At 39.1% G+C, this 24,165-nt stretch overlaps 1 protein-coding gene across 8 annotated transcripts in view; it reads right to left on the bottom strand.

The window, feature by feature from the left end:
• Positions 1-19,945, bottom strand: part of ppp1r12a (protein phosphatase 1, regulatory subunit 12A) — a 58,558-nt gene extending 38,613 nt beyond the window's left edge. For 5 of the 8 annotated variants that reach the window (XM_074625311.1, XM_074625307.1, XM_074625313.1 and 2 more), the window contains exon 1: positions 19,599-19,944. In XM_074625311.1, coding sequence (XP_074481412.1) covers positions 19,599-19,835 — 237 coding nt within the window. In that variant the 5' untranslated portion in view covers positions 19,836-19,944. Of the gene's footprint in view, positions 1-19,598 lie in introns of all 8 variants that reach the window. The other 3 variants (XM_074625314.1, XM_074625312.1, XM_074625309.1) reach the window with 2 other exon arrangements.
• Positions 19,946-24,165: the final 4,220 nt, after the last annotated feature.

Raw genomic sequence — 24,165 nt, 5'->3', positions numbered from 1 at the left:
GTGGCCAGAGGGTCAGGATAAAGAAGAAGAGAAAGTATCATGGCATCCTCTATCCTTTTATTTCTAGAGCATTGCGGTGTCCTCTGGATATACTGCTGATGGGGGGGATAAGCACACTGCTCCACCAACAGACCAAAGAGCAGTAATGTAAGGGGGACAGAATAGGCTTTTGCAACCACATTCAACATTCACCTCCATGGTTCATCATATAAATCTACAAAGACAAAATAATTAATATCTTGACAGCAGGCGGAGAGAGTGAGTCAGACTTGCAGAGGGGGATCCAACTATTAATTGAAGTTATATTAAGAAACATTGTGGGCTTAATCCTGTCTCACACATCACAATCAGCCCCGGAATGACATATAGGAGCTGTGCAGAGCACGTAGTGAAACATTCAGACATGTTATGACTCACTCTCAAGCCGACACGTTGCCATTTAAACCTGTTTGGCCAGTGTGCCGTAGAGGGGGAGAAGAGAGGAGGCCTTGTAAAGTGTGTAGGCAAGAAGATGGACGGCATTACACGGTATAAAATAAGAAGAGTAGGACAAGGACGTGAAATAAAAAAGGTGATTTTTATCACAACTACACAGCACCCTTAATGCCTGATGGGAACTGAAGCTGTTCTATCGCTCTCTTTAAAGCCACCAGACTTCATTCACAAAAATAATTTTACCTCAGAACATGGGAGTATACGTACAACCCCACTTCTAAAAATCCAAACTAACCCTTTTCAGTTATTTCCAAACTTAGCACAGCTAACTTTGACTCAGCCAGTGATAGCATTCACATTATTCATAACCTTATTGATTAGATTCCATTAGCTTACTTTGGTAACCTACGTCACTGCTTTTTGCAACGGGAAAGAGAAAGAAATACTGACATGCTTAAACCCCATGTGGCCACAGCATGTCAGATATCACTTGATGCATCCTGTCAGTTTGCCAGGCAGGACGACAGGACGAGTCCTTGCCGCTCTTTCTGATAAAAGGACCTTCCTAATGGAAACCGAGGCTTCTGGGAAGTTGACGTCACAGCGAAAAAAAAAATCAACTACTAACCTAATCAATGGACACAGGATGCTCCATTTGATTGATTGATAGAGTTTAATGTACATAGTGCGGGCCAGCCTCTGAACACAGCTCTGTTTATCCATTAGGCTTTGTGGGATTTGGTTTGCAGTGGAGCACGAAAAGCAGTAAAAATCACTCATCTCTAAATAGAAATTAATTGAAGTTGAAAAATCTGAACCGTGGTCAATGAGAGTCAAAAGGTCCGATCAAATGAAAATCCATAATCCACATAAAATAGGCGTCATTAAAACATTTTCCTTGAAAAAGAGACATTTTGGCAATATTCCACCAAGTCTAACAGGGAATCAACTCTAAAGACGGTCAAATGTGATCTGATTCACTTGATTTCAGTGCTGTAAAGTGGAAATGTAACATCACAGGCTGTCTAAAGTTTATATAGTAGGAATGCACAGTGTAGCAGGATCTACTGTAATGCTTCGACAGAGCCCATTTGATCCTTGACGTTGTGACAGACTGCTTAGCATCTTATTTCACAATACAGGGGGGGACAGCTTCCACCCTGTTCTTTTCCAACTCCTCATTAGCAAACATTAGCTCTAAATCACAAAACGTGTCTTCTGTGTTTATGAGCTGGTGTATGCTGATGGGGAGCACATTAAAATAAACATCAGCCAGACGTCACTGCACAGTCAGCCTGTATTTGTCCAAGAAAAAATGGCCTCCAGTGGCACTTGAGTTAATGTAAAACTTCACAAAAACACACACAAACTGGCCTTACAACTGGAAAACACACCGTTAGCATAGGGACACATTAACATGTCATGAGGCCTAACCGTGTTAGATAAACAGTAGCCATAAATGCTGACACATGCAAATACCATGTCATGTTGACATATTAAAATAAGGTTTCAAAACAGTACAGCTGCACTTGGCCAACACATTCCTAAGACAGAAAGGTAAATAAAGCAGAGCCACGTATATAACTCCTACTTCACACACACATCAATTAACTGCACCCTTGTGGGGCTGATTATAGGCACTATCAAGGAGATTAACTTAATAAAGCCAGTGGGGATAAATATGGAGAGACAGAAACAATACAGTGTCCATCAAATGCACCAGTCTAATCCTGAAATAATATGGAGGAATTCAAGCCCTTACTCCCTACTAGCGCCGCAAAAGAAGATGGGCTAAGCCATTCTCGGAGCGGGCCCAAAAATGCACCCATGACGTGCTCCTAAGAAAGGAGGCCGGTCTGTTGCCGCGACAACAAAGCCAAAAAGAGAACATGGGTTCAGGCCTTGTCAGGCTTTTGTAAGAAACATAAATAAATAGAGAAAAGACTTCATTTTAAAGCACACGGGGGTTGCTCGGATAGCCCCCGAAGGCAGCGCAAAAAGCAAACCACTGTGAGACAACATCAAAAAACTAATGTTGAAAGGAACATCTCGAGGTGCCATCTTTCTTTTTTTAACCTCTCGCGGGCATGGCTTTTCACTATTACTGGAGCGATTCTCATGACCTTTTCTGGCAAAACAAAGATGTCTTGTTGTGCGATTCTGTGGGTGTCACTACCAATTATAGTTTGGGATTTAAATGATTCAAAACACGCTAGATTTCAGGGGCGGAATACTCAAGTACTGTATTTAAGTACAATTTTGAAATACTTTCTGCTACTTTATACTTCTACTCCACTACATTGCAATGGGAAATATTGTACTTTTTACTCCACTACATTTATTTGACACTTTATACATAAAAAACACACTATATAAGGAGCCACTCTGCATAATGAGTACTTTTACTTTTGATACTTTAAGTACATTTTGCTGATAATACTTCTGTACTTTTACTTAAGTAACATTTCAAATTCGAGACTGGACTATTTTTAGACTGGCATTTCTACTTTTACTTAAGTAAAGTATCAGAGTACGTCTTCCATCACTGCTAGACTTAAAGAAATACAAGAGCCAATGTGGTGATATGAACCCATTCAGCCAAAACTGTAACTAATATGATCTGAATCCTCTACTACTTCAATCATTTGTTTCCGCAGATGTGATGGCTAGCATGACATCAGACTTTACATTATTGAAGTACTTCTATAAATCTAATTTTACTGAATAACATCTAGAAATATCTAGAAAAAGTCACAGCTACTTAGCCTACAGGATGTAATGGTAAAGCCACACCAGCTTACCCTGCTACAACACTGTAACAAGCGTATCAAACCAGTTTCTGTCTGTGTGCTTTACATTTACACAAACTTCCATCACACCAACTGAGGTCATGAGCTTCATTTTAATGTTAGCAGGAACTGAAGTGGCTGACTTCAGATAGACACCCCAGACAAAACACTCTAAAAAGGCACAGTCTTCTTCATGCTATAGTAAATGAGTACAGCTACTGTGTGTGTGTGTGTGTGTGTGTGTGTGTGTGTGTGTGTGTAGAAAAGGGTAGATTTATTATCTTCTGGGCCATCGTGCAGAGAGCTCCGAGCTTAATTTAGCAGCACTCCACATCAAGGAGACACTTGAAGACCCCTCCCCTCCTTGACTTCCTTTAGTAGCACCCTCAGATGGCCAACTCAAGCACCCTGCAGAAAGCTCCTGCACGTTTTTACTGCTGAGAGTGGCACAGGCAGCCAGCTGAGCCCATTGTTAGCAGCTATTCTACATTCAATGACAATGTCAATGGTGCATGGCCACGATGACTCCCATGACTGACAACAGTGTGCCCGTGTGGCAAGGAATGTCATGGGAAGCGTCATCATCACAAATCAATCTATTTTATTTCAGACTGTGTTAAAATGTTAAATTGTTTTTGTGCGTTTACATTTTTAAAATATAAAAATCCCATAACCTTATTCAAACTGTACTCTGCTTTCATGCCATCATTTTCCACACCGCCTCTATTTAGCACCCCTATGTGGGCCTACTGAATCAAGAAATCGATTTTGAATCCAATTGTGACCCCAAGAATCAAAATCAGATCAAATTGTGAGATACCGAAGGACTCACACCCCTAACACAATTACAAACTTGTCAGCATCACCTATTCTCAAAATGCTCGAATAGACTCCTGCATCAAAGTATTTTATGCGAAGATTTTGGCAGGATGTACCACTGATCATCAATTATGCTGCTCTCTAATTTATTCAGTCATTCATACATATATACATAAGGTTCGTTGTCTGACATATGGCAAATTCAGCTGATTAGCATGTGACTCGCACTATAAAATCTCGGGACACACAATAACATACTAACGGCATCATTGTAAACAATTGCATGTCTCTGCTTAGTTCTTTTATGTAGCTGTATTATAGGAAAGCAGTGTACAGAGACATAAAATAAGCACTGAACAACCACATCTTGTAATGTATATGGGTGAGTGTTGTTGGCCTGAGCATAACTTTCAACACCCCTTTCACCCTCTTTTCCCCGATGCTATCTTGCCTTTATTTGCCAATGGTGGTGAATGGAATTTCGTTTGCGGTGCTCAATCATTTAATACTGTCATTCTCAACTCAACAGAGACGCGTCTTTTTTAGAAACAATGCCCAGATTCTTCAGGATAATCTACAGACCTCACTGTCAACAGTTTTCATAAAGATAGCTGAACTTTCTACTGAATAAATAGTCCCAACAGAGATGTCTGTGGATTACATTCACTAAACTACAACAGCAACAAACCAAGAGATTATCACAGTGATGGGGGGGGGACAGCTGTTCAAACCCCCAAACCGCAAAAGGTTTGAGTCACTCTCACTTCGATTGTGATCTCGGCTGTGATCAAAGCACCTACACGACCACAAGACACGGGCGATACCGTTCTCTCAAAGAAAACATATTAAACTCTAACTTCACTTGCTAATTTTTGCCATCCCTTGCAATCATCTGGTGCTTTCAGTAAGTTCTCTCCAGTTTGTTTGATGTGTGGGGGAGTGAAACTGCTGTAATTTCTGCGGTGAGATGGATGATGGCTGAAATCCTCTAGTATCTGTCAGGAAAGCCAAAACATTATCTAGGTATTGTGGTGTAAGGTTTCTCAAACATTGCATGTACGAAATGGAGGGAAAAAAGAGGTGTGTTGGTCCGCAATAAAACTTAATAACACAGGACTTTTTCACCAGTTTTCTGCCATACTAAGCAACAGTGTTGACAACAAAGCAGCTTCTTCTGGAGCTCAGAAATTGCCCCTCTCTCTCTTTGTAGTAGCCCAACTTCTATCTGCAACCACCTAACCAGTGAGCAGCAAGGCCCTGGACTAGCATACCAGTGGAGAAATTCCCAGATAAGTAATACTCCTAGCCTTGGGGCTTCAGGCATCAGCGCTTTGGCCACTCCTCGTTGGGCTACGTCATCGGCTCAGAGGCGCGCAGCCACTTCCACAAAAGGAATTCCTTCTTACCGCCTGCATGTAAGTATGAGGTCTGCGTTTGCATGTGTGTATGTGTGTGTGTTACAAAGATCAGCCCATACAATGAGAGTGAAAAATCATATTGGAAATCCAGACACGAATAAAAAAAGGATTGCATGATGAGGATCAGTGAATCTATACTCCTGTAAGGTGTACATGTGTGAGTGTGTGTTTACGCCTGAGACAAAGAGCTCCCAGCTCCTGTGCTATTGGCAGGGTTCATGAGGCCAGAGGGTACGAGGGGGAGGGTTAGAGCGCTGCAGGGCGACCAGCTGGGTCCCTCCATTAGATGAGCCCTGTTGGGAGCTGTAACCAGACTACACACACACACACACACACACACATGCACACACACTGCCTTCAGTGCTCTAGCTGCTGCTTCTGCTACCGAGGACGACCATATATGGCCCTGGGATTCCCATGGAAAAAGAAGAACGGGATTGAGGAAGACGGGAGGAAAAAAAAAAATGCCGGCGAGATTGTAACTGTATGTTTCACTTGGGCTTTTGCTCGGCAGCCAAAACAATAGCCCCACTTGAGAGCCAAATTAGTTTCCATGTGAGGGGTCCAAAGGCGAGAGAGGGAACCGGGGGGAGAGGCAGAGAGGTCAGATAGCCACGGAGAGATGGCAGAATACAACCTCCGTTGATATTTCCATATAATAGAAGCCTTATGTGGAGGGAGGCTGCTACACGGAGGACAGTAGATAGCTCAGTCAGCAGTCACTGGCAGTCAGTCTACTAAAGAGGCATTGAGAACGGTCCACACAGTGAGTGCACCCCCCCCCTCCTCTTCCCCCAGCGTACTGGCACTGTCACCGCTCATGCCAACAAGCTCTGAGCCCACGAGGTTAAATGGATAGTGAGGGTTGCAGATGTTCTACCAATTTATAGCCATTACCAGATATAAATATGGATCGTCACCAGAGTAACACTGCATCACAACTAGGGATGCATCGATACCGGATTGGATATATAATTAAATAATATAATAAATAAAATAATATAATTACTTGAATTGAAATTCCTGTTAATTTTGAAGATTTTGTTTTACCAAGTTGCTGGTTTATAAATTATCATTTTAATAATAAATAAAAAATTCAGTTAGTTTGGAAGATTGTTTACCAAGTTGCAGGTCTATGATTTATTATTTTAAATCATAAATAAAAATTCTGTAAATTTGGAAGATTTTTTACCAAGTTGCTGGCATATTTATTATTTGAATAATAAATAAAAATTAAATTTGTATAAATAATATTAAAATGTGTATTTATTTGTTACATTTTGTTTTACAAATTTAAGAAAACAACGTTTAAGTTGTGCCTGAGGTTGCCTTAGACATAAAAGAATGATCCCAGTCACTTCCACACACGGTGTTGACTGATACCCAAAGTCCAGATATCAGTATCGGGACTTAAAAAGTCGGATCGGTGCATCTCTAATCACAAGTTAACGCATGCTAAACTGCTAGTACGCTGTCACGCAAGCAAAACTGATTCCACAATTTTGAGTGGACTCAAATAAGATGAATACAGTGTAATCTACACCTTAACTATAATAACCTACTCATATGTAAACAAACAGAACAAGAAACCTGTACATGTACATTCGATTTGGAAAAATGTACTTAAAAATATGGGTATTTTTACTAGCTTTTCATCTGTTGCGTAGCCCTACAAAAAGGTAAAAACGGCAGACCTCAGTCACCTTCATATGAGAAACTGGTACACAATTTAAAAAAAAGAGCAAAAAATCCATTTAATTCACCACAACACATGTAAAAAAAGAGATGAGAATGCATATGTGTTTGCCTGGTTTTGGATAAATCATTAGGCAAGGCAGTGCGGATACAGTATGTTATTGCTTACATGTGTGTACAACATGTGTCTATGTTAGACTAGTGTCAGAAATAAAAGCAGAGGGAGTGGAAGAAGCAGGCTCACTAGTGGAGCCTCAAAGAGGAAATGAGAAAAATAAACAGCCACTTCCTGTTCCTCTCTGGCCTGAAATCTCCCAACACCCCGATCCCTCCTACCATCACCACCTCGGTGAGCAAAGACAAGCAATACCCCCCTTCCTCACTGAGATCTGGGCCTGAAAATGCACAACACAAGGGAATCCATTTATACTGTCCTTCTAAACAACCTGAATAAGACACATATGATGGGTGTGATGCCACATTAATGATCGATAATCAATGTCAGCTACTTAAAACGTGCATCAAATGCAACCGATGCTTCAGAGATGACACATAATGTCAGTTGATACACTCTGGACGGACAGTAAACATAAAACTACGATTTATCAGTCATCAATTAATCAATCACTGAATGAGATTCCTGCACAGTGGACCGGGATTTTACTCAACATGATCTATAAAACAGCCGAGGGCCTAGACCTTGAGGATCGTAACTAGACTGTGTCGTCGCACGAGTGGTTGTGGTTCATTAATTATTCATTTAACAGTCTATTAACATCTCAGCTTGATTGGACTCAGTGACCTGACATTTATGCTCTATAAAACATGGAGATAAAATCTTGTTTGAGGACACTGTAATGACATCGTGTCTTATTGTGCAATCAGTCTTGATATTAAAATTGTACATATGATTTTTGTTATCCATTTTGGGTTAACAAAAGCATCATTATTTTCTATCACAAGCGCTTGTTCAATCTGTTATCAAATTTGATGCTCAGTTGATTTAATTAAAAGAGTATAATTGACAATTTATCATACATATTAACCATATTTTTGACTATATGTAGTATGGCACCAGAAGGAAAAGCCTACTTATCTTCCTTCACCAGCTTGTCAGTTGAATCTTTTGTCCAGTGTGGGGCATTTGTCGGGCAACCAGATTTAAAAGCTTTTTGGATTATTCAAAATATGAAAAACAGATCTACTAATAGGGAAAACATCACCTTCTAGCTAACACAGAGGCCATACTTATACAAGCCACTCAAGTACTCAGGCTGTAATGGTCCGGGCCCATTTACTGACACTGCTATTTATCTGCAGGGAGAGCTTTCACTCGCATGTGCTTATTCACAAGAACACTAATGGGGCAGCAGCATCTCGGCAAGCAGCAGGTTCATTCAATCTCATGGTCACTCGTGGATCAGCGCTAACAAAAATCAATGGCAATTAAGTGTAAAGGAAGAGGCTTATACTTAAGGGCGTTTTCACAAGCCAACATTTAGTCTGCTTTAATCAAACTCTGCGGTGCGGTTCAACCTCTGCTATGGTTCGTTTCATATGGCTTGTGAAAGTGCCCTTAATATATTGATATTAGCTTTAAAAGCCAATGTTTTATCAGTACAATATTGTTTTTACTGGTGATATATGCCAGATTGTGTAATGCACATCTTTATTTTGAAAGTATATGCTATATAGAACGCTATTCTGAGACAGGAGGAAGCAACAATGAAAATGCTATGGATATCATGTTGTGCATCTCCTGGTTTAACAATAACACAAAGTGTAGATGTTCACCTCTACCCGTCATGTCGACAGCTGAAGATGCAGCCATTTTGAAAATAAATGGAAAGAATGTAACCTCACCCTTCCACAGACAACAAATGGACACGCGCTCTGTGCCTTAATTGTACTCGCTGCTCTGTAAGACAATGAGGAATTCACAGTCTCTGGGTCCAGGTGTTTTCAGTTCAAAAACAGCTCATAAAAAAACACTCACAGTGTGAGACATGTGACTGCCGCCAAGCAAACAACAGCAGGATGGCTTCGAGAAGACCTGGCTGAAGTAGAAGACAGACACTATAGTGCCACGGGGTGGGAAAAAAAACTAGCTGAAGTCATCACACAAACATTTCACAGCAGCTCAATACTATGCATGGCGTGGAGAAGTGGGGGCAGAGGGGAAAAGCAAGTGTTGGGCATTAATCTGTTATGGCACCTGGCAGGTTCCTTTACCAATCGGTTTTACACAAACAGGCAATTATGTTTGCATGTGGAATTATTTCTAGCTCTGTCCTCCACCAAAGACATTCTTGGTTGACTAACACTCATACAATTTTGTTGACTAATCGATTAACGATCTGTAAAACTGAGTTTCTTCACAGAGAATCACACAAAAGCACCACTTTAACTCTTGTGTTTACCAGAGATGTGCTCATACGAAAGAAATCTTAGTTGAATAAGACCAAAACGACTGACTAGTCGACTAATCGACTAAGAGGGGGCAGCCCGTAGGGTTGGGTACCGAAGTCGGTCCTTTAAGAGTACCGACCGAATTACGTTCATTTTGTGTGGTGTGTAAAATGTTCTAAATTAATAATGTTGAAATTGAGAAGTTATGATTTATTTTTACAACTGAAATTACATTTCATTCATTTATTACAGAGAGAGCAAAGTACCGAAAAAAAAAAAGGTGGGTACCCAACCATAGCAGCCCTAGTTATTTCTCCTCAGCCTCTCAAATCATCCTACGATCCAGCGACAGGAGCTACTACCTCATGGATGGGTGACAAACAATGGCACACGCTGACATCATCAAAACGCATTCAGCAGAAAGGAAGAGATACAACATGGCAGGCTTTGGTTTGAAAACAATCTCATTATCCTAAATTGATATACAGCAGCACTGCCATGTTATGGCAATGTAATTATATCATGGGACATAAAAAAAAAAATCCACCCCTACACCACATCAAATGTGCTCTTGGGCAAGGTCAAGTCCGTGTCCACAGCCTTGCCGTCAAGTCAGCGCAGATCACCTACGTGGCAGCAGGTTTACTCTACTGAGGAATTCTCCTTACGACCCCAGGTAAACCAGTTTCAACCTGCAGCACAGCTCACCTGACATACTTCAGAGAACCATCACTGTTCCAGATCCTCTGGTAGGGATGCCTGGCATTTTATACACGCTATGCATTACCACAGCAGTGTCATAAAGAGAGTTGGGATGCAGAGGATCCGTGCAGACCAGAACTGAGCCATGCATGAGTTTAGTGTTAGAGGAAATCAATACTACAGTCCTTTCTTAAAAAGTTTCATGTCAATTAATCTGTTGATTATTTTCTCGATTAATCGATCAGTTGTTTGGTCAATAAAATGTCAGAAAATGTCGATCAGTGTTTCCACAACTCAAAGATATTCAGTTTGCTGTCATAAAGGAGCAAAGAAACCAGAAAATATACACATTTAAGAACTTTTTTTACTTTTTTCTTAAAAAAAAATACTCAAACCGATGAATTCATTATCAAAAAAGTTGGCGCTCTAATGAGAAACTCCCCTTTCAGATCAACTACACTGTAAGAAATGTTTCTGTTTCAGTACAATCCTTCCAAACCATTTAGCTCACACAGTGGCCGTCCATTTTCAAAAATCATACGGGTTATCATGACACACTTATGCAAGGAAACAACACCGACGTGTCACAATCAGCAGATGACCTGGCATGTTGCAAAGCATTGGCGCGCAGAGGACTTCCTGCTGTTGATTATAGGGTTGGTAGTACAGCTGAATGAAACAGGGAGCGAGGCCAAGCAGAGACCTGCCAATTATACACAGGTAATATATACATGTTCTGCTGCTCCAATTCTAAAATTAACGCTCTCAGTCATCAGGCATTCTGCAGTTACAATAGCGCCACAGTGATTCACTGCAGACTGGAATTCAGCATTGCATCATGACCTTTACTTTTATGTATTAAATTGAGGACATCATGTTCATCTCTTATGAGTGCTTCTACAGTCCAACTACACTGACTCAAAACACCCAAAGCAGCTCACAGGGACATGACACCCATTGGTGCTTGCTGTGTAATGTTCAACACATTTTAACACCTTCAGTACTGGTCAAACAAATTAGCTACAACTGATTTTTACCGGCAGATAATCTAATAAAACATTTCTTAATCTAACTGCATTGTTTCTGCTGTGGTGTCAAGGTTTGGTTGGCTTTAATCTATATTAATCCAGACATGGTTTCTTTCTTTTTTTTCCATCTGTTTGAACTCAATAGATAGGTTACAACTCACTTCTGCATGATCAAGACCTTTTTTGGCTCATGTGGTTAATAAACACATGATGCAACAATATTTCCTCTACTGTACCCTCAAGACTGTTTGAGAAGCAGATGATTCATCAAAATGACACCAAGAGGCTAAATAAGAAACTAGATTATGATTAGTCTTGTATGCAGTGAACAAATTACATGAGTCAGTGTAGGCTTCTACTTTAAGACCAGAATTTGACTATCAAACACAGATGTGTCATTACCAGTAATGCGCAAACAGTAATTAGGTCAAAATATTAGCCACAACTAATTACCGAAACATGACGATAGCTAATCACATTAAAAGGAGGACTGGCAGGTAACTATTCGTGCTAGACAAAGAACAATAACATCTAGACTGTCTAGATTCTAGTCCATGAATTATTAAATTGCATCTTAATGTATTCTGCATTACAATATGTTAGAAATGCATGAGTGACTAGCTGCTACTGTATGGTGCCCTTAAATCATAACAAAGAACCTGGAGGCTTTGTGCAACCTTTTGCAAGAAGAGGGATGTGAAATAGGGCTGGGCAGTATGATGGATATCGTCAAAACGATATATAAATGTGTATCATATATATTTTTATATATCGTTTTTATCGTGATATAGGCTAGGCCTATATTTATTTATTTTTTCTCTATAATTTCACTGAAATCTACTATCAGTACTTTTCATTTGTCAAGTATTTATTTCACACAGGAGTATACAAAAATAGACTTTACCATGTGGTTATTTCACATAGACTATTTATTTATTACCAGAAAACATGCTATATTGTGATATATATATATAACGTTATCAAGATATGAAATTACCTATATCGTGAAAGAAGATTGTCCGTATTGCCCAGCCTTAATGTGAAAGCAGATTTCATCTAAAAAGGTGCTAATGTCTGAAGACAGTATGGGCATTAACTGAGCTAAGTGGTGAGTGAGAGTGATGTGAAAATGGTCGGCAAACTGCACTTTATTTCATGTACGTATCATAACAACGGCTTGTATATCCGCCGTCCCTTGGTTTTCCGGTTTCCCTTTTTGAATGACGAATATAGACTACAGCGACCTGCTGGTGTGGAGAGTTATTTCATCTCACGCTGGCGCAGAACGTACGTGGTAGTTGGCCGTCGACTGTAATCTTTGCGGTGTGTTCGAGTGCAACTTTTTTTGCCAAAACAAAGGCGAAGTGAGGCGACGCAACAGGCTGCCTTCGTCGCCGCTAGTTCTTTTGATGTCTGGTTGGTGCGTCCCCAGCTTAAGGCAGAAAGTCAGGAGGCTATAAGAGGATGCCATGATGCCTCCATCAGGAGGACAGGGACATGTCAAAGGCATTTCTTTTTTGCTCCTCTCACTGGCCGAATGCAATCCTCGGGCACAGCTGAGAATCTGCAGGGCTGGGGGCTGTAGCGAAGAGATCCACAGCAATTATGTAATGTGTTAATATGACTGGTCTGGATGAAAAGAAACACAGCCACCTCACCATCTTCCACCACATGCGCTATAATTGTTCCATTACAAAATCCATGAAATTGATTCTCGTTTCAGCGCTGCCAAAGACTCTCTCTCTGCTCAGTCTGTTATGCAACTCCCACTCTGTACATGCAAATCCACCAACACAAGTAGCAAACCTTCCCTGAGTCGTTGTCATGGAGACAGTGCAAGATAATGTTCATAGACTTCAGGGCCGTAATGAGGGTGTGTAATGTCAACAGAGCAAAGGCATTGTAATACCCGACTCTGACATGTTAAGCTGGGCTGAGTCTTGTCGCCTCGGTCCCGGGGATCAGCAAAGGCCACGCACGCTAAAAGACAAAAAGTTCAGGTGTGGGTCAGTGTGGAGATTTTCTTGTGTGAAGCGACAAGCCCCGGTTACCTCCACGCTAATTGCCTTGATGGAGCTCAGTGGGCGACAGTCAGCTGGGCCTTGGCGTTGTATGGTGAGAGAGGCAAGCCAGAGAGGGAATGACTGGAGGGGAGGGGTTTAGGTGACAGCTGAGGAATGTCTGCTCTGCTCGCTCTTTGCCATGGTTTCCAGCGACTGTCATGTGAGGAATGCATGGGCTAGGACGACAGGACTAGGAATGCTACCCTCTGAGACGAGTTTAGCCGACGACAAGATCTGGAATCTCCACATGTCTACTGAAGCCCTCCTTCACTCGTACATCCTCTTTACCGTCCGCCTGAATGCATGCAGTCTGTGTTTGGGTGTATATGTCTCAGTCAATCATGTCACAAGATTGTATTTTGAAAAATAAAGTCACACTCTTCACATAGGAATGTAGAGCGGCAACTAACGATTATTTTCATTGTCGATTAATCTGTCAATTATTTTCTTGATTAGTTGTCTATAAAATGTTAGAAAATGGTGAATAATGTCGATTAGTGCCTCCCAAAGCCCAAGATGACATCCTCAAAAGGTCTCGTTTTGTCCACAACTCAAAGATATTCAGTTTATGGTTATAGAGGAGTAAAGAAACCAGAAAATATTCACATTTAAGAAGCTGGAATCAGAGAATTTGTTTCCCTTAAATTACTCAAACTGATTAATCGATTATCAAAATAGTTGCCGATTAATTTCATAGTTGACAACTAAGCGATTAATTGAATCAGTTTTATTCGCCAAGTACATACATATAAGGAATTTGACTCCATCAAATTGACTGCATCTCTCAGTGTACTTACACAGAATACAAATGCAACAGAACAAGGACAACGAAGCTGGACAGATTGTTGCAGCTCTACAGGCCGGTGTCAAAAACTGAAGACGTTGCAGATTATTATTGGTTATTTCTCCAAACCGCATCCCTGTTCCCTAACGACATCCATATGCGCAAGGAGGCCTGTAATGGTCTTCATCATGAATCACATCATAGAGACAACAACAGAAGAGAACATGTTTACAGGTCCCTTCTGCAACAAGTCATTTTTTAAGTGACAGAAGGCCCATGACTCACATCAACCTCTAGCCTCGATGTGAGATTATGCCAGGGCTTCACTACAAAGCGGAGCTACAGACTCTGAGTCATACCCAAACTTAGTATCATCTCCTGAAACCCAGTTTGGAGAACTTGTGGCGGTGGTATTTATAACCCCTGCGACGGTCACCAGCACTGGGAGCGATATCGCTGCACCCAGTGTGGAGTGAGCCCTCATGTAACGACATGACACACTTCACAACAAAGCCAGAGGTCAGTCATTCAACACAATAAGGCAGTGCGGTTTATTGCACAAAATGAAACAATGAAAAATGACCAGTGACGTATGTGTTTTCCATTGCAAAAAGTGTCACAAAATCACGTCATGTTATGCTCTGGAGTTTATTGTCTAAAATCAAAAAGGAAATCACGACAAAGTCCTCAAAAAAAGACATAAAATGATTGATTGACTATCCCTCTCCTCTTCACTTCATCCCAACTATCATCACCTTGACCTCGCTGAAATCCTGCGATTAGCACTTTAAAACAGACATCCCTGTCTCACCTTCTTTATACGACCCCAAAACCCCTGGATCACATGTTGGCTTACAACACACACACACACACACACACGGCTGCTTCTCGTCTCCAGAGATGGTTAGGTCTGGAGAGCGGCACTGCAAATTCTTTCCTCACTCTAGCTCATCCCTGGACATCAGCCCAAAGAAAGGCAACGTTTCCACCCAATGAGCTTGCACAGGGGGCCATGCTGATTCCAGATTTCATTCTAGCATATTCTAAGCACAGAGAATGGTTGATTTACATACACCAGTAGTGCAAATATTCACACAAATAAAATTAATTATCTATAGATAAAGCCAATGACTGGTCTCCTAAAACTTGCTTTTAAAACTTTTAATAGTAACAAAGTCTTGGACAAAAAACGTGCCATGTAGCAAGGTGGTGCACTTAGCAGTACTCAGGCTTACAAACACTGGACATGTGTTCATGAGTAATGGTGCGATATCACTGGAAATCTAGGCTAGATTTAAACATGTAATGTATTAATCCTTTCATTAATTCTTAGATCATTTAAGCACTTGCTATCCAAACAAATAGGTGGAGACAGCATCCTTGCTGTCGCAATGAATTAAGCTGTGGAAATACTTGTTTCCACCAGCAATCACTGGAACTTAAAGTACCTGGGCTGTCCTATTGCTCCAGAAGGTACATATAATTGCAATATCCTAGGTACAAATCCAACCAGGGAGCTTTTCTATTCATATTAAAACTTGAATATAAGTCTGTTATTGATGTACAGCAGCTGATAGTGTTGACATATTATAATCTTATTCCATTTGTAACAAATGTCACTAGTTCCAATAACATAATAGTTTCTATCTGAAACCTTTTCCCCAGATATTATTTATTTAACAGCAATAGTAGAGAGATGACACATCTGGTGCATAGCAGATAATGAAGTGGGTAGTAGACAAAACAAATGAATCCCTAACTAGACTGACGTACTCACAAATGACACTTAAAGAAGTTCCAAACCCAAATGACAGCAATTTCATTGTAAGCAAATCTACTGTATGTACAGTACACATGGCTGAATCAAACTATTTGGCCACATAGGTACTCTCCTTTCTGTAACTGCACCTACTAGCTATTTATATCACTTGATTGGTGTTTTAAGAAGCTTGTCTATTGCTCCAGAAGGTACATATAATTGCAATATCCTAGGTACAAATCCAACCAGGGAGCTTTTCTCATTCGTATTAAAACTGAATATAAGTCTGTTATTGATGTACAGCAGCTGATAGTGTTGACATATTATAATCGTATTCCATTTGTAACAAATGTCACTAGTTTAAATAACATTATAGTTTCCATCTGAAACCTTTTTCCCAGGTATTATTTATTTAACAGTAAATAGTAGAGAGATGTCACATCTGGTGAATAGCAGATAATGAAGTGGGTAGTAATCCCTAACTAGACTGACATATACACAAATGACACTTAAGTAAACCCAAATTACAGCAATTTCATTGTAAGCAAATCTACTGTATGTACAGTACACATGTCTGAATCAAACTATTTGGCCACATAGGTACTCTCCTTTCTAGTAACTGCACCTACTAGCTATTTATATCACTTGATTTGTGTTTTAAGAAGCTTGTCTATTGCTCCAGAAGGTACATATAATTGCAATATCCTAGGTACAAATCCAACCAGGGAGCTTTTCTCATTCGTATTAAAACTGAATATAAGTCTGTTATTGATGTACAGCAGCTGATAGTGTTGACATATTATAATCGTATTCCATTTGTAACAAATGTCACTAGTTTAAATAACATTATAGTTTCCATCTGAAACCTTTTTCCCAGGTATTATTTATTTAACAGTAAATAGTAGAGAGATGTCACATCTGGTGAATAGCAGATAATGAAGTGGGTAGTAATCCCTAACTAGACTGACATATACACAAATGACACTTAAGTAAACCCAAATTACAGCAATTTCATTGTAAGCAAATCTACTGTATGTACAGTACACATGTCTGAATCAAACTATTTGGCCACATAGGTACTCTCCTTTCTAGTAACTGCACCTACTAGCTATTTATATCACTTGATTTGTGTTTTAAGAAGCTTGTCTATTGCTCCAGAAGGTACATATAATTGCAATATCCTAGGTACAAATCCAACCAGGGAGCTTTTCTCATTCGTATTAAAACTGAATATAAGTCTGTTATTGATGTACAGCAGCTGATAGTGTTGACATATTATAATCTTATTCCATTTGTAACAAATGTCACTAGTTCCAATAACATAATAGTTTCTATCTGAAAAATAAACCTTTTTCTCAGGTATTTTTTATTTAACAGTAGAGATGTCATATCTGGTGCACAGGTTGCAAACCAAAATTACAGCAATTTCATTCTAAGCAAATCTACTGTATGTACAGTACACATCACTGAATCAAACTATTTGGCCACATAGGTACTCTCCTTTCTAGTAACTGCACCTACTAGCTATTTATATAACATGATTGGTGTATTAAGAAGCTTGTAAATCAGACATTTGATCATGCATAGTGTCCAAAAGCCTCATACATAGACTAGCACCTGACACTACTGAGCAAAAACTGGCTGCCATTTTCATTATTTGGCTTTCAAAGTACAGAGTACTACCGTGGTTAGCAGGCTAATAGTTAGCTGACACTGCAGCCAAATAGCAAAAGCACTTGGCACACATGTGATCCCCTTTAACACCAAAAACACAGCCAACAAACGTCAAATTCGTCGCTTCTCACGCTAAACAGAGAATGAATTAAGCCTGAGCTAAAACAGCTCCATAACAAGCTAACGACAGCTAGCTCCTCCTGCTAATGTAGCGTTAGCATCCACTCCGCTTCTCTGATGACTGCAATTACATAATTCACCACTTTATCACGTTTAAACTAACACACCAAACACTGCTGTCAACTCATGTATATATGTATATAACTGTCGTACAGGTTAAAGCCTTAAAAAGGATGACATTAGCCTGTGAATGACGTTGTAGCGAGCTAGCTTCTAGCTTCCTTCCAGAGAGTAGCCGCAGCCCGGTGGAGGTGGAGGGTTTATCAACAAAATCACTTTTTACTGCTAGACATCATTATATGGAGTTAATTTTCCATTTTGAGTGTCTTAATCAATGACAACATTTGCGTTAAGATGCCAGCATGACTCCCAACAATATCAATTAAACATAAAAACACTATTTTACTACTTTTTAAAAGGTAATTTACAACATAGAAAATTAATCTGAAGTGAAGCAGCACAGCAATTAGACTGAACCCCACTGACTGACTCAGGCTAGTTTACTGGAGCAAAAAGTAGACTTGGAAGCTTTTAACTTGCTTTATTATTGTGGATTACACTCTGAAACACTGCAGGGCATGTTTAGCACTGTTTTGATTTTAAAAGCTCAGAGAGAAGCCAGTGTGTTCATGTGTAATGTAAAAGGACGAGGTGGAGGGTTTATCAACAAAACCACTTTTTACTGCTAGCTATCGTTATATGGGATTAATCTAACCTGGAGGAGTGTCTTAATCAATGACAATAGTTGCGTTAAGATGCCAGCATGACAACAATAACCAATGAAGCATAATAAAACACTATTTGTTTGGCTTTTAAAAGGTAATTAACAACATAGAAAATGAATCTGAAGGGCAGCAGACCAGCAATTAGACTGCACCCACTGTGACTGATTCAGACTAGTTTACTTTACTGGGGGGGCAAAAAGTGGTGCTTTAACTTCCTCGTTATGGGGTTAATTTTGCATTTTGAGTGTCTTAATCAATGGCAACATTTGCGTTAAGATGATAGCATGACAACAATAATCAATGAAGCATAATAAAACACTAGTTGTTGTTCTTTCTTGAAGGTATTTTACAACATATACAAAAAATGACCCAATCTGAAGTAGCAGAAAATCAGCAATTAGACGGCACCCCACTGACTGACTCAGGGGCAAAAAGTAGTCCTGGAAGCTTTTAACTTGCTTTATTATTGTGGATTACACTCTGAAACACTGCAGGGCACATTTAGCACATGTTTTGAGTTTAATAGCTCAGAGAGAAGCCAATGTGTTCATGTGTAATGTAAAAGGTGGAGGTGGAGGGTTTATCAACAAAACCACTTTATACTGCAAGCCATCATTATGGAGTTCATTTTGAGTGCCTTAATCAATGACAACATTTGCGTTAAGATGCTAGCATGACAACAATATCAATAAAGCATAATAAAAACACTATTTGATTGTCTTTTTTAAGGTATTTTACAACATAGAAAATGAATCTGAAGTAGCAGCAGACCAGCAATTAGACTGCACCCCACTGACTGACTCAGGCTAGTTTACTACAAAAAAGTAGTCCTTTAACTTGCTTTATGTTGTGGATTACACACTGGAAACTACAGGGCACAGTTAGCACTTGTTTTGAGTTTAAAAAGCTCAGAGAAAAGCCAGTGTGTTCATGTTGTAATGTAAAAGGATGTGTAAAAAGGACGGTAGGAAGGTAAACAACAGGATGGGAATGGCTTCCATTTGACAGGTGTTGCTAGGAGAAGCAGTTTCTAGCAGCAAAGCGGTATCTGTGTCGTAAACACACACATATACATACATATATATATATATAATATAATATAATATAATAACACAGACCTGGTGGAGGGCGGTGAGACCGTCTACGTTGGCGTAGTTGATGTCGGCGCCCCGGTCCAGCATTCGCAGCACCTCCTCGGTGTCGCCGCTGGAGCAGGCGGCCAGAAACACGGCGCCATCATCGAACTTCACCTTCGTCTTCTTCTTCTTCAGGACCGGAGGCTCCTGGTCCGTCTCCGAGCCCAGCCAGCGCTTCAACTGCTCATTCCTCTTCTGCTTGGCGTCCGCCATCTTCATCCCCCTCCTTGTGTCTCGGGCTGCTTCTTATCTTTCCTCCGAGAGAGAGAGAGAGAGGATATACTTTATAGTGCCACTATCCCACAGCCAGCGCACTGGGGCGTGGGAAGGGAGGGAGGAGGAGGAGAGAGATTGTTTTCCATAATCTCGCGAGATTTGGGAGCTCAGGAGCTGCAGTATAACGTCATCATCAACAGATTATGAGAGGAGAGAGAGAGAGCAGGGTGATCTCTTATAGAGAGTGGACACCAAATAAGACAAGGGTACTTGAAAATATTACATAACATACAGCTAAGCACTTTCATAGAGAGAGAGACAGAGAGAGAGAGTTTTTTTTTTTTTCTCATTATAGCAGATTTAGCACAGAGAATGGTTGATTTAACAACACTAGTAGTGCAAATATTCACACAAATAAAATTAATTATCTATAGATAAAGCCAATGACTGTTCTCCTAAAACTTGCTTTTAAACAACTGGAATTTAAAGTACCTGGGCTGTCCTATTGCTCCAGAAGGTACATATAATTGCAATATCCTAGGTACAAATCCAACAAGGGAGCTTTTCCATTCGTATCAAAACTGAATATAAGTCTGTTATTGATGTACAGCAGCTGATAGTGATGACATATTATAATCTTATTCCATTTGTAACAAATGTCACTAGTTCCAATAACATAATAGTTTCTATCTGAAAAATAAACCTTTTTCCCCAGGTATTAGTCTAGGTATTAAGTCTGTTATTGATGTACAGCAGCTGATAGTGATGACATATTATAATCGTATATCTTATTATACATAATATTAGACTGTGTACACCAAATAAGACAAGAGTACTTGAAAATATTACATAACATCCAGCTAAGCTATTCATAGAGATAGAGAGGGTTTTTTTTTTTTTGGTTTTTTTTTACATTTATCCTTTGATATTGCAATATATTGTTATTAATTGTTTTTTATAAGATAAGATAAGATGAACCTTTATTAATCCCCGGAGGGAATTTTTTTAATTTTTTTTTTTATACATATTACTGATAGTATACTTTATTTTAATGACATTTTTAAACTTGAAATGGAAGAAAGAAAAGAAAATAACCTTGTAAAATATGTCCAAAAAACCCAGTTTTAATATTATTAGAAAAAGTGCAAATATAAAAAAAAAAACACAAAAAATTAATACATATTACTGATAGTATATTTAATTTTAATGTAAAAAATATTGGCAACCGTTTCCTCACATTTATTGATTACTTGACCCAGATCAGGCATCATCTAAGAATTAGTATTTCTGAGACTTGTTCATGAAACCATCAACACGATAAGAAAGTCTGCAGCTGTTTATAAAGCCAGTATAATATATATATATATATATATATATATGTAAAGTAAGTGTAAAGTGCGCCAGTGGTTAGAGTCCAAGATGGTTGCAGATATAGTGTGTGTTTAAAGTTCTTAAAGTCCTCATAGTTCTCATAAGGAGGTCAGCCTTGGTTGTGGAGCCTGATGGCTACTAGCATGAAGGACTGACCCAGGCGCTTTGTGTATTTGTATTTGTATTTGTTTGTTTGTTTTATTGACACAACAAACATTAATTACTTCTTTATTGTTTTCTTCCATTTACATGCATGTTCTTTTTAATATATATATATATTGTAATTTGCTTAATGAATTGTATATATGTATATATATGTTTTTGTTTTTATTTTGTTCTTTTTTTAATTTTTATTTATTATATATATATTAAATTTAAGAGTAGTAAACTTTGAGTACACAACTAGTTTACATCCAAGTTGTATTGTTGTACTGCAACTAACTATACTACAAGTGAACTTATAGGTATACCGTTAGTTATATACTTGTAGCCCACTTTTTAGTTTATGAAAGTGCACTTTAAAGTGTTAGTAAACTACTTGTTTAATAGTTTTTACTACAAGTATACTTGTACGTTTTCTTTAAGTTAACTTATAGTACTTAGCCAAATATACTTTTCAATATAAGCCAAGTATACTTAGACTCTTCTGTGTACTTGCTAAGTACACTTAAACTTTTCTGCATACTTGTCGGTATAAGCTAAGTATACTTAAGTATAATTTTGTTAAGTATATCTCGGATAAGTACATAAAAAGTAAACTGAAAGCATACTTTCTTATTTGAAGTTTAAAAGAAGTATACTAAAAGCACTTGAATAGGGTCAGCAGGCTATTCATAACAATAATATAGGGTATTAGATGAATAGCTTTACAAAATCTCAACACAAGATACAATTTACTTGTTGTTTGCAATGGTTTTAACCATATCTCCTGGCCTTTCTCAGCAGTAGGAGATGCTCAGTTGTCATGGAGATGGTTCAGTTGTCATGGAGATTCTCATCCAGCTCAATATAGACTATGGATACTGAACTCTTTCATCATGTAACCTGTGAAATTCATTGATACTGGTTTTGTACATTTCATGACATCAATGTAATGAAGTAAGCTCGTAATAAACCGTATAGTGCTGAAAGCCGTGGATATAGATGTTGTTGTTTTTTGTGTGTGATTATCATGGAGTTTTTATTTATTTCAACCCTCTGAGTTTGAACTAATAAAGATATCAAGCAATCAAACAAATCTCCATTCATTCATTTTACATAAAACAAAAGATGATTTTTGACCTATCTGCAAAGTCATATTATCAACCATGTCCATGTAGTTTCATGTGAGTTTGTTCTTAATCATGTCATCATCAGTCAACAAAACCATTATAATACTACTACTACTGCTGCTGCTACTACTTCTACTGCTAGAGCGCTTTTCATAGAACCCCAAAGACACTTTACATGAGTAAAAATTGTCATAAAACAACATAAATATATAAAACACACAACAATAATTACACATTAAAAGCAGAATAGAATGGTAGAATAGAAAATCAGGTTTATCTAACAAATTGAAGGCACCATAGGTGACAATTTTAATAAGCATATGGTGTTTTAAGATATTGGAAAACTATACAAAAGAGACAAGAAAGAGGTCATTCATACCTGTTAGGCCGGTGGTTTTCAAAGTGGGGTCCGGGGACCTCCAGGGGTCCACAAGGTCCAAAAAGCGGACTAATGTATTTTCACTCTAATTCCATCCATGAGTAGCACAGTTACAGAATTTATGACTGTTTTTGGTCATGGGTTTCATCCAATTTCCGTAATAAAACATCTCAAAGTAAAAATCCTATCAGATGGAGGACCCTGGGACAAAATCGTATTAAATGGGGGTCCGTCACCGTGGTCTATTTTGTGTCAGTTTAGGGGTCCTTGATGTTTAAAAGTTTGGGAACCACTGAGTTAGGCTGCCAAATCCACACACCTGGTTCTCCTGTGCCAGTCTGGTAGGCTGCCACCTGGAACGCTGCAGTTTTCCCATGGACTGCATCCAGCAATGTCCATGCTACTTCATTTTTAATGGACTGAATTGCACCCTGTTCATTCTTTCTATGCATTTTCCACAGGTTGGTAGTGAAAACCAAATATTATGAATAGGATTATAGACAAACCAAAGACTGTATCTCCATATTATAGATAGTTTTATTGCTGGTTTTGTGTCTGTTTTTCCCATTCTTTCACATTTTTGGACATAACTCAAGAATTCATTGTATTGTCATTAGTCGCGATTAAGATGAACTTGTGTCCCTCCTGACTGAAATATACCCGTTCTTCTTAGTTCCTAGTGTATTGTTATTTTTAAACACAGAGGTGACTTATCCTTTTTTTTTTTCGTTTCAGGAAATGGCATGCCAACTAAACAAACTTTCATTCTAGAGGTGTTTCCCCTTTTTAGAGGTATTTCCACACCTGAACGCATCAAATGAAATCATCATTCCAACCGTGTCATATGCTACACGTTTAGTTTGCCGCTAATAAAACACATTGCTCTCTGCGGGAAAATAAAAAGCCTTCTGACCACAAAGTACCTGTAATGATTTGACGGGTAACACTTCAAGTGCCTGGAATGTCTAGTGGACTCGAGCACCGGGGTGGTCCGGCTCAACCTGGAGTAAAAACAAGGTGGCCAGGCATAAAGTGTTTTTTATTTTGGCATCGCCATGTGTTATTGTTGGCAGACACCCATGTGTACTCAGCAGGGGGTGTGGTGTAGCCTCCTCGTACGCAAGTTGTGGGTAAGAGGCATGCAACCCCCTTTTTTTTTTTACATAGTGTCATTACAGATGATAATGATGTTATTTTTGGGGTTTAAAGACATTTCAAAGAGTGAAAATGATGCTGCTTGTGCTTGATTAGATACCACCCACCAGCTGAACTTGGAGTTGACATCCTGAATAACAAGCTGTTCAAGCAGAAT

Source organism: Sebastes fasciatus, chromosome 23 (assembly GCF_043250625.1).
Source record: "Sebastes fasciatus isolate fSebFas1 chromosome 23, fSebFas1.pri, whole genome shotgun sequence".
Classification (NCBI taxonomy): domain Eukaryota; kingdom Metazoa; phylum Chordata; class Actinopteri; order Perciformes; family Sebastidae; genus Sebastes; species Sebastes fasciatus.
The sequence above is the reverse complement of the archived record's forward strand: the minus strand, read 5'-3'. Positions and strand labels throughout refer to the sequence as shown.